Genomic DNA, 12,513 nt, shown 5'->3' on the forward strand with positions numbered 1-12,513 from the left:
GAAAAGGCAGTAGCAGGGGGAATTAAAGGAACTAAAGAGGCAGTGAAATCAGTGGGTGCTGAAATTCTTTAGGGGAGATGTCTGTAGCTGAGAAGTTGCCCTATTTGTCTGAAAACGCTTTAGCACTTGGCAGCTATTCTAGATTTTTAAGGGGTTAGATTAACATACATTTCCTGATTACATTCATCCACTTTGCTGGCATTGATGTCCTTGGCTTGAAGAAAAACACAGCCAACAGCAAGGAAGATTAGAGTGCAGTTGAATATACTTCACCTGAAGCTGAAGATACTGGTGATAGTGGAAACAATGTGAAGATTTGAGTAGGGAAATTAAAGGAGTATGGGTAGTGGTGAAAGTTAAACAAGCCACTCTGCTGCTAATGTCCGTAGCTTTAAACATGGTATATCCAATGGTTTGTTGCCATTTCCTAAGGAGAGATAGGAACAGAAAAGTAGATAGAAAATTGGAAAGTACATGGAAAGGCAACCTGCTTTGAAGCTTGAGAACACCAGCAATGGTGACATATAAATGGAAGTAGGGAAAGGAAGGTGTTGAGATTAGAGGTGGATGGGTGGGTTCTTGCCACCAATATCTTTGGTTTCAGAAGCAACATATTCAGCTGGCCCATTCAGTTTTCTAAGTGAGTTGGACAGAACTTGGAACAAAAAATTGTTCCATGTTCCAGTTCTGCCAAACTAAAGACCACCTAGAATGCTTCAGTAGCACTTTTGAGACACAGTGTATCTGCTTTTACGTGAAGCAAAGCATGCTTCCCAATTCATGGACAGCTCTAATTGGCATCTCTCTTATTCCTTATATCAGAATTCTGCCAAGCACCTTTCTAGGTAAACTTAACACATGACCTATAATTTTGCATTCACCCTGCTAACTTCCCATTTTTATAAGGGAACAATAATGGCCTTCTTTCAATCATGAGGAACACATACAATCTTTGCAAAAATATTGAATAAGTTACCCAACCTTTCCATTGGTAGACTATTTATATATATTTAACATTTCTCCAGTTGTACCATGTATGCCTGTAGTCTTACTACTTTTCAACTTTCTCACAGCATTTATGACTTCAATTTATTTTGAATTCCAACATTTATTGCATTTCTTTCAGTTTTACCCTTTGATCTATTATTAGAATTTCCATACAGAGCTTTAAAATACACCTTCCAAAATTCTCTCAGTTCAATCTCACCCCAAATTTCCTCATTGCTTTTGTTATTAATTCCAGTCACTCTGCTTTAGGCTCCTTGTTTAGCCTTGTTCAGTCACTTCCTAAATAATTTTAATCTCCCTATTCCTAGGCTTCTAGTTCAGTATTGGAGGAGGAGGTAACACAAGATATGTTGAAGTGAATCAATGCTTCACTGTCTACCAGTTACAGCCATTACATTTCAAAAAAGATATTGGACACTGAATAGAGTAACTTTGAATAATTTCCTGCCTTAATAAATTAATTAGTCTGAAATAAAATCTGTGGTGGTTTGCAAATATTTATTAACAAAATGTGTTTCCCAGGATCAGAGAATCCAAACTGAGTGTAAGAGTTATCGAACCATCTTTAAGTTGGTAGAAAACTCTGGAATTTGTTTTTTTAATTTAATTTTTATTAAAGGTATTTTTAAAAAGAAGATAAACATTAATACAAATAACACAAACTAATATAAAGTAAGAAAAATGCAAGTAATCGAAGAGGAATCTAAAAGTGCAAGAAAGGAAAGTAAAAAAGTAAAAAATAAAATCGAAAGGAAAGAAAAAAGACATAAAGAAGTAGCTTCTGATCTTTTTCATATCAGTTATAAGTACAATTATAAATTTACTTCCAACTTTATGGTTACAGTATAATTTTCTTATTTGTATAATTTATCCTGTCTAATCATCAAAACCATAAACCATAAATTTAATTTTTCTATTTCACACAAAAAGTCTATGGGGGGTTCCTGCCAGCAATAAACATAACTATTGTCTATGATCAAAGACGTCAGTTTAGCTATTTCAGCAAAATTCATAATCTTCATTGTAAGTACTACTGAATCTTTCCATCTTTGTGCATGTACCTTAATAATCTCACTTCAGTTATGTAAAAAAAATCAAAATTCTATAACTTTTTTCCAAGTATTTATCCATCAATCATATAAGAAAAACCTCTATCCTCAATTTCATATTAATCTTTAAAATCCTCTGAATCAGCATACATATTTTAATCCAGAATTTTCTAGCTTTTTTACATATCCACTAAACATGATAAAATGTCCCTTCTTGTGTTCACCTTTCCAATGTAAATGTGAAGTACCTTTATACATTCTTGACAATATTTCCCTATCTGTATACTATAACCAATTTTTAGCTCAATGTACCATACATTCTTTTACTTTTGTTTCAAATTTCAGTAAAATTTCATACATTTTAGCAATTACATGTTCATTGTAATCTACAGTATTTGTATCTATTCTATCCTAGTGTGGAATTTATTGGCCCAACTGCCAATCTCTACCCTACCTTTATCTTCCCTGATCTGTTTCATTGTCAGAAGGTGATGTTTTGAAAATGGGTGTACCTCACATGATAAGCAGGGTGGTTGGTTGAATTGTCTGTCTTTGTAGCCTCTCTATACTGTTTATTCACAGTTGATTATAAAAACACCCACCAGTCATGGCTTTACTGAAGAAATGGTTGCCAGGCTTTGGGTCTTATCAGTTTCTTCCACCTTGATGGAAAGCCAGGAGGGAAAGCAAAGGGTGCTTTGATTTACCCCTTCACACATTGTACATTTGAAGTCAGGGGAAACAAAGTTCTCATGTGAAAGAGTTCCCTCTTCCCACAAAGAAGTGGGGGAAAGAACAAAGAAGAAAATTTGAATCACCCTCCCAAGTGATCTTTCCTCTGGACTCATGAAAGGGATGACCAGAATCAAAGGAGCCCCAGGATAGCTTAGTGATTTGCTCTGTAAGGGATAGTCAGTTTGGGTAGATTGTTCCTGCAAGGTGAGAGCTGGAAAGAGCCCTTTGGGGACCAACATGTGGTTTAAAAAACCAGGAATGAGCTGTAACAACTCTGTCTCAAATTCTTCTCAAATGGCTTCATACACATAGGAGTGAGAGAATAATCCTATGTTTCTTCCATTTTTCCTTCAATAGAAATAGAAGACCTGGAAGTTTAACCAGAGGCATGGATTGGGAATAAATATGTCTTTCCTGGAAATTAAAGTTTTCCTTTGAAATAAGGACTATCTTAGGCAAAAGCCTTTCTAATACTGTAGGATCCAACGTCACTTATCCTTCACCAGATGGGTGGTGCTTCTGGGAGTACAACAGCAGAAGGCCCACCAATGATAGATTACAACAGAATTATTAAAAGTAATTTGAATATCAGTTTCTGTGTCGCCACCGTGTACCTAATGAATCAGTCCTTGTGCAACATTTGTGGTGTCTTAAGTCTGTCCAACTCATGAGTAATGGACAAGATGACAGCAACAGCATAAGGATATTTCAGGAAAAAAGATGATGCCATGACATGTATATGTTGTGGGGAAAGGGTCTCTGCTTTGTAAAGAAAAAGAAATTAATTTTCAGGATGACTCTATGCAAAATATTAATCTGTGTTTATGTAAATGGACAGTGATTATTTCTTCTGATTCTTATAATTTCGTCTCAATTCATCTTGGACATTCCTGATCTTAGGGACACTATTAATTAAAATACATTCTTCAGTTATCCCACTGTTTTCTCCTTTAATGGTTTTGCATGTGTGATTAAAAGAAGTTGAAGAAACTGTGTAAAAATTATTTTGTTGTTTGAACACTCCATGAAATTTTGGAAAGGAGGCAGAAAGACTTGATTTGAAACCGCTGTTTTCCATTTTCTTGTCTTTGGATTTTACTGGAGTTTTTTTATTTTAGTGCTCTGGCTTTTTCACCTTTATTTGTACTGTATATTTTAAGAGTAAAACATTCTTTGAATGAATAATTATCTAATTTTAATTTGAAGTGCCACAAACTAAGGGATTTTTGGCAGGGAATGTCATTCCAAAATAAATGGTTCAGAACAGAATATGCTTTTGATATTTCTCCTTTCCAGGAATAACACACATTTTTAAGTGCTTGTTGTCAAAGTCCTATCTGATGCATTTGAAAATGTAAGTTATTTTGTTGTAATTTTCTAGGTTAGGAAAATGGCCAGATTCCAGGGCATTACAGGAAGTGGCCTCTCTTTCACCTGGAAACAGTGATCCTGAGGGCAACAGTTTAGTTATAAAAATAAAAATGGATATTAGCCATTTTGGAACCAAGGCTCTCCCTAAAAGTAGTGCAGGAAGCCTAAAAGGAACCTCTATTTATTTTTGTACAAGTATATTTAATCTTTATTTTGGTCAGAAAACATAAAAAGAGCCAAGTCTTTTCAAGAAAACATGTCAAATAACATCACTTCAGATTATATCCTAAATATGGATATATAATATTGTTAATAAAATATTTATTTTAAAACTACAGTCCCCAAGATAAAACCATAGTATCGTTTAAAACTAAAACTGTAGTCCCAACCCAGAATCTGGAAAAAATAGAATCTGAAAAATATTACCTTACGTTACTGACACTAAAGTATGGATACAATTGAGAAATTTGGGATTTTTTTAATATCTGTCCTTTAGTACAATCAATGACAGGGTATTAAACTGAGTGATGATAAAACCTTTTTCAGTTTGAAAGCCTTGTTTGTACAAGTATCCATTACTTATATTCTGGACTGACATAACACTTGCAACCTTATTTATAGAATTTGGAGAACCAAAATAATTTGTCCTTATCACAGGTAGACTTTGACTTACAACAGTTCATTTAGTGACGGTTCAAAGTTACAACAGCACTGAAAAAAGTAACATGACTGTTTTTCATACATACAATCATTGCAGCAGCCCTATGGTCATGTGATCATAATTCAGATGCTTGACAACTGGTTCATATTTATGACTGTTGCAGTGTCCTGGGGTCATGTGATCAGCTTTTACGATCTTCTGACAATCAAAATCAATGGGGAATCCAGTTAGTTATTAATTTGATTCCCCATTGATTTTACTTGTCAGGATACTGCAACCTTCATAAATATGAACCAGTTGCCAAGTAACAACCAAATGCAATGATTCACTTAACAAATGTGGCAAGAAAAGTCCTAAAATGGGGCAAACTCACTGAACAAATGTTTCACTCAGCAACATAAATTTTGCGCTTGATTGTGGTCGTAACTCGGGGACTACCTGTATTAGATTTTTTTAATGAAGAGGTTGAATGTGTCTAAATTTCTAGGACGCTACCATCAGCTGCATTAAAGAGCCTTTTTTTCTATGAAAGGAGGATGTGCAAGACAGCTGAGTTGTTCCTATGTATGCAATGGTTTGAATCTGTGTTGATTGTAGAGAGGAATAACATTTACCTCTCTCTTTCCACCACTACCCCACTCCTGTTTTTATCTCTTTAGCCACCGCTGGTCCAAGCAATTTTCAACGGCGATCCTGATGAGATACGTATATTAATCTACAAAACTGAAGATGTTAATGCTTTGGTAAGCAACTTTATACATTTCTTTTCTAATTCTTTTGGTATTTCATTGATAGGAGGAAAATGTCTGGTGGAGGTGAAACAAGATTCATAGCAAAGCCAATAATTTTACAAAATAATGTTCTCTGCCTCTTACCTTTAAAAGTACAACTGTAATTTGGTAAATTATAACAAATAATCCCCCTTTTTTGTTAATTTAGTACACACTAGGCTCATATACAGGTGTGCCTTGTGCTTGGAAATAGAATAAACCATTTCTGCTCCTGTCTCTAAGTTGTGCCTAAGACTTCAGAATTATGATCACACAAGTCTGTCCTCATATGAGTATGATGGAAATAGAAATGTCCCATTGGACCATAAGTGTTCGAATTAAATTATGTTATATATCAGAAATATTTCTGCCTGACAACTTTCTGGGTATTCAATCTGATGCTTTAACTACTTTCTCTGGCATAACATATCTTTTTGTTCCTGTGGTAAGATGGGCGGATAGATGGATGGATAGATGGACGGATGGACAGACAGACAGACAAGACAAGACAGACTTTTCCCTGAAGGTTTCTAATTCTTGTTCTTGTCAGATTTAGCTTGCAAGGCCACATGGGATCTTCAGTTTCTATTTATGCAGAATTTGTGGTACCAATGCAACAATACATAGAATGGGTCCTTTTTTTCCTTTGCATTGTTTTAGGGCATAGAGATGAGCAGGTGATACAATGAAGTGGATTATAAGCAACAATTTACTAGGGATTCCTCTGTTAGTTAATTTCACAATCAGTATTTAATGACAAGTCAGCCTGGAAGGCTTGTGAAGTGAAGATGCTGAGCTTTTTCCCTATAGTTATGGAAGTTCAATTGGGCAGAACAGACAAAATCAAGATGTCCCCCTGGGTTCTCTTCTTACATTCTTCATGGAAGTGCTTTTTTGTTTTTTGTTTTGCTGCTGCTTTGTATGTTGTTTTTGTAATAACAGTATTGTGGTGAGGTGGATAGTCACCAGTGTTAGACAGTAAATGCTGACATTTCAAAGATAGTAGCTACTGCCAGGGGCAAGATGGTGTGTTTGTTACTAAGATTTCAAAATTTTCAAGGCATTTCTTTATGAGACTATGAAGATATGTAAAACTGCATTTTTATGGGAGATTATATTGTAAGAAAACATTCCAGAGGGTGGGCAGGGTAGGATTTAAAAAATAATATAAAGGCTTTGTGAGACATTAAAAGTATCAGATCTTTAAAGACATTTGTGGGTCACTTTGACTGTATGCAAGATAAACACAACTTCTATTAACAGTATTTATTTAAACTATATGGATTAATTGCCATCAGGTCAAATCCAGGAGGATCTGTCCTCAACCCTAGTCTTTCAAGTCTTCAAACAGCACACCCATTACCACATTTTCCTCCTCCTTTTAGTAATCTCATCCTTTCATCCTTAACAACTTTAAGTCTATTTCACTATTTCTTTGGCTCCCTATTAGGAGGTTTGGGATTTCAAAGTGATTACTGATGTTATCCTTGAAAGTATCCTTGAGAGCATTCTCAAAATTATATCATGGAATGTGGTTGGCTTTCTTCTGCTGCCTTAGTTTAACTTGGAATTTTCACCTGAGCAATTTTTGATCCATTCCACAGTCAGCCCCTGGCCATGTATTTCCCCTTTTAATTGAGTATTTTTTACTTCCTTGTGCCATTAATAGAATCAATTTGATATCTCTAGGTACTCTATCTGATAATGTCCATGTACATATAAAGATGTTCTGTATGGCAACATCAATAACTAACCTGAAGGCTTTAATGTAGCTATGTCATAATCACCATTAGTATTCTGAGAGATCCTCAGCTCTTCCTCAGAAGCATGCTGAGTACCATCCATCCTGAAGGGGCCATCATCAGGCACTATATCAATAATCATTTTTATATTTTCCATTCACATGGTCTTCTTGTAAAATATTGGTAAAATAGGAACAGTTTACCATTGTCTTCTCTCCTACAATATGAAATGATGCCTTAGTCTTTGTCATTAAAATGATCTTCTGCCTCCAGCATCTTTCCCTTTAGCTGTGGACCAATATAAACACCTTCTTGCTTTAGATGGGTGGTTTGGATGACTGTCACATCTTGGATGACCCCGCTGGAATTGTATATTCTTGGCATGTACTTATCTGCCCTCCCTCATAATGAGGCTACATAACCTTCCAACTGAAAGTGATAGAATTGCCTTTCTTGAAAAGATGTAGTTTGGTGGTTTTCTTTTAAGTTTCTTTATTCAAGAAAGAGCAAATAAGAAAGGTAATTGCTTGTCATTTAGATTAGTTTGCATTTAAACATCTAGGTTGTTGTCCTGATCTGGAATAAAGCAAATGAGCCTTGATGAGCTCATGCATGTTTTCTCTCACTTTAGATATTTGTAAAGCAGGGTGAAGAGAAAGATTCAGGGCTTCACTTGGCAATGAATTTTTAATGGCAATAGAACTCTTTATTACATAGGCCTTCTGAAGATAATGAAAAGAAAACAAACGCAATAGAATTTTGCTATGTAGCATAAAATAAAACAATTTAAAAACATGGATGGATGAATAGATAAAACTGTCATATTTAAAGTATCTTTTATTCTTTGTATGAAAATATACTAAATATACTTTTCAAACTTTAAATAATAGGATATTTGTAGATAAGCTAAAGCTTTCCTAGCATGAGAATATTTAGGTCTTGTGTGTTTCCTATGATCTCTCTTTTGTTAGGTCAGGTATAGCAATAGCATATTTACAATTATTGAATTTCTTATCATTCTTATTAGTAAGAATTAGGAGTAGAAGCTTAGAAAAACTCCACTAGCTACTTAGCAAACCAGTTATTCTGATTTATTTTACAACCTAACTTTATTTTGAAGCACAAAATAGTTCACAATAAGGAAAAAAGTGAGTCAAGGTTGTGTAGTTATCATATTTATTTAACTTATTTGTAGAATATATGTTTAAAAATATGGGTTGGGAAGAAAGAGAATTTAAATTAAAATTGCTGGGAGAAACATTAATAGTCTTGGATATTTTAACGATACCACTTTGATAGCAAGAAATGAGAAAGATTAAATTATAATAATTATAAATTAATACAGGTAAAAGAAGAGTACAAAAGTTGGTCTATTATCTCATATTTAAAAAGTCCTTAAGGCAATGCCAATCCAATGGAAACAAGAAAAAACAAAGCTGGAAGCAATGAAAAAGTGGGCTCAAAATTTCACAGGGTTGGTGACTAAAGCTATGAAATGCAAAGGCATCTGCTACTTGAGCAAAAAAATATGACAGAACTAGACAAAATGTGAAATTATAAAGACATCACATGGATTATTATCGTCATAGTTTGTCTAATTGCAGCATGTGACTATAACAACTGGACCGTCAGAAAGGCTGAATGAAGAAAAATTCATGCCTTTGAACTGTAATTCTAGACAAAATTCTTCAGAATACTTTGGACCACACAATGAACAAATAATTCAGTACTAGGTGAAATGAAATTGAGTCGCTCACTGGAAGTGCTAGTAATGAAGTTAAAACTTTAAAAACTTGAATACATATCATGAAAACAAGGGTCATCAGAGAAGATGCAGATGCATACCGGTAGAAAATTGAAAACAATCAGAAGAGCCTTACAGAAGATAAGAAGCTTGGATACTATCACTGATGACACAAGTGAGAGCTTACAAGAAACCAAGCAGTTACTGACAGGCAATCCTGGCGAAAGGAAGTCCGTCAGGTCTTGAAGAATCTGAACTGACTGACTGAACAACAGCCACAACATGCAATTCAGAAGTTAGGGAAAATGGAATTGATATGTAAAACTGGCTTTACAAAATATGCTGAACTATGATTTATATGCTGCCCAAAGTTGCTTTGTTAGAGTGAGATGGGCGGCATATAAATTTAATAAATAAAATAAAAATATTTTAAGCAGGAATTTGTGACTAAACCACAGCAACTTGTTCAGACATCAACAACCTTGTTCAGAATATCTGAAAACCAAACAAAGCACATTAAGTCTCATTGTGAGGGGTGAATCCATTTCTCTTTCCAGATGTATAGGAGCAGAGGACAGGCAGCTAAGTCTTGCTTAGGGATTGCAAAAGCTCATGGACCTAATATTTAATATTAAACACAAAATTAGGTCAATATTAAAAATGTGAGTAGAGGATCACGTTCTGTATGTTTGTGTGTGTCTGTAGGAGACTTCCATTTGAGTGATCCTGACCATTTTGTGTAATTTACTTTAGGGCTTTCTAATTGTCTCTTTCTTACTGCATAGTAAGTGCTGTTTCCTGTTTCAACCTATGTGGGGAAAAAACTTACTTTTTACTGATGAAGGACTAGTATTGGGTTGTGATTCTCAAAACCAGTAAGGTGTGATTTTGGGTTTCCTACAATGTTTGTGATATTTGCTGGATAATGTCATAAAAAGAATAGATACAGCATTTGTTTCCTTTCTTAATGTGAATTTGTGTAGAAATATAGTATGATTATATGTAGAGAGTGTTTCATTATGAATTTACTTGGTTTAGCTTGTTTTTACTGATTCAAATATGCTGATTGCTCTATTTTTTTCTTCAAAAATTTCTCTCTGTATGATCCTGGTTGTAAACGCAGTGTTCATGCATGTGGCTTCATAGACTAAATATCCACAGGGAATAGGAGACTTAGAATTCCTCATACTGAATTTATACAGCTCAAATATATGTGCTTAGTTTAGAGACCTGGCTGGTTCCCATTATTGTATATCTAAATTTCACTGAAAGTCAATATTTCATGATTATAATTAATATTAAAGTATTTTTATATTGACAGGTCATTTTTTCTCATTTATTCTTTGCACAGTCTGAAATCCATTGTATCTTATGAGGATTTATTTGGTTATCCTGAGCCTCAGAGAATATGAAGCTGCCATAAATTAGCAGTTAAAGTAAGGGTTTATAGGTTTTTTTCCCCCAATATTTTAAGATGGACAGACCAATTTTAAAATTGAGCCATTTTGTCCTGAATTTAGAGCAGGTGGATTTCATGTTTTGGAGCTATGGTGCAGTCCCTAAAATTATTTTGGCTGTATTCTCTTCTACTGATATTTTGGCTATAGTATTCTGTTATCAGCAGTGTCAAAGTATTTTTATGACTCTTGTGCACGTATGTAGATGTACTTCCCTAATTGGTAAACACTAGCAATAGACTTTTTGATCCTGCTTGAACTACCACTTCAGAAATGCAGTCAGCAAGTTAGTGTTTTTGTTCTTCCTGCTTTTGAGAAATACATGCAGTTTTCTTGGCAATGTTGGAAAATTGGTTATTTTCACATTATTACAGAATAATTGAAAATCCATGTAAAGAACAGTTTTTCACAATATAGAACCTGCTGACTGGACACTATTAAAGATGACACTGGGATGACCATGGTGGAACTGAAGGAGGCAGTGTGAGACAGAGGGACGTGGAGACTGTTGATCCATGTTGTGGCCGAGGGTCGGACATGACTTAATAACCGACAACGACAATTTAAAGCTCTCCACTTTAGTTGGATTCTAGTTCCCATAATTCCATATTGATCAATATTCTAGTCCAGGGGTGTCAAACTCAAATTCATCGGGGGCCGCATCAGCAGTTTGGTCCCCATCAAAGGGCCGGTTGTATCTGTAGGTCTATGTGTCCACTCTTTATTATCATAAATTAATGTCACTGCATTCAATTATTACTGTTTTTGTAATAATGTAAGTAATAACTAGCTCTGAAAGCAGAAACATAGTCAGAATAATGACAAGTAGATATTCAAATGTACAATTATTGTACAATGTATTGAAAAATGTTTTTTGGTAACAAACATTAATTTTTTTAAACATACAAATATTGCCAAACACTGTTTATTAAACATATGGAAAACACAAGGCATTACCTTTTTTTTTAACTTTACTGACTAGATGGCTGACATCGTTTTTCCTAAGGTCAGTCCATCGATGTTTGGCGTTAGGTCTTGTGCTGTAGCAATCCGCAAAACAGCATGGAGGTTATCATCAGTGATGCGTGATCTGAGCTTGGTCTTGTTCAGATTCATGACTGAAAACATCTGTTCACATAGATAAGTGCTCCCAAACATGGACAGAACACGTGCAGCTTGAAGTCGGAGCTGTGGCATCAAAGCAGGGGAGGAGACGGTAAAGTTGTCGACTGTCGCATCCTGGAACTTCGCTTTCAGGCTGCTGTTGGACTGCCCCTTTATAGTGCCCAGCCATCTGCCCCCTCCATTTACTTTACTTACCTTTTACTTCTTTCTTTCTTTTACTTCTTTCTTCTTGCTCCTCTCCGCGGCGTCCGCGCGCTCCTCTGATCCCTGGAGATGTCGGGCGGACGCCACGTGATGACGTCACGTCCGACACCCAGGGAGCAGTGCGGGGCAGGAAGAAGTCGGGCCAGGTCCCGGAAGGTAAGTAAATGTTTTTTTTTTTTTTTTAACTTGAGCCATTTTTAAATGAATGATTTACTCCGTGCAGGCACGGAGTAAATTCATTGAAAAAAAAAGGGGAGGCTGCAAGGCTGGCGGCGGCACCATGCTGGCCATCAGACGAGGTCTGGCGGGCCGGATTTGGTCCGCGGGCCTTGTGTTTGACACCCTGTTCTAGTCCAACATATTTGGATTTAATTAGATAAAGGAAGATATGTTTAAATGATTGAATAACACCCATATGCAGTTGTCCTTCATTGTTCTTACGATTTTGTCAGCAAAAGTTATCTTCCTCATGTATCTGTCCGCTTTTTTTTTTAACACAAACTTACGCAACAATGCAAAATACTTTTACTGAAGGATGAAGTAAATGAAGCTATTGTTTTAGGCCAACCCTTTTTTATTTAAGATCTATGCTTAAAACATACCATGCTTATTTTAATAAGGTGAGCTGTCCTTCCTCTGCAATTGAC

At 35.4% G+C, this 12,513-nt stretch overlaps 1 protein-coding gene across 10 annotated transcripts in view; it reads left to right on the forward strand.

Moving 5' to 3' along the window:
• Positions 1–12,513, forward strand: part of ANKRD44 (ankyrin repeat domain 44) — a 157,324-nt gene that overhangs the window by 51,480 nt on the left and 93,331 nt on the right. For 9 of the 10 annotated variants that reach the window (XM_087949532.1, XM_026667970.2, XM_026667965.2 and 6 more), the window contains exon 2: positions 5,484–5,567. In XM_087949532.1, coding sequence (XP_087805658.1) covers positions 5,484–5,567 — 84 coding nt within the window. Of the gene's footprint in view, positions 1–3,149; positions 3,369–5,483; positions 5,568–12,513 lie in introns of those variants that run through there. The other variant, XM_087949529.1, reaches the window with a different exon arrangement.

Source organism: Notechis scutatus, chromosome 1 (genome assembly GCF_049901735.1).
Source record: "Notechis scutatus isolate UNSWTSFEM ecotype Mainland chromosome 1, rNotScu1.2, whole genome shotgun sequence".
NCBI classification, from domain to species: domain Eukaryota; kingdom Metazoa; phylum Chordata; class Lepidosauria; order Squamata; family Elapidae; genus Notechis; species Notechis scutatus.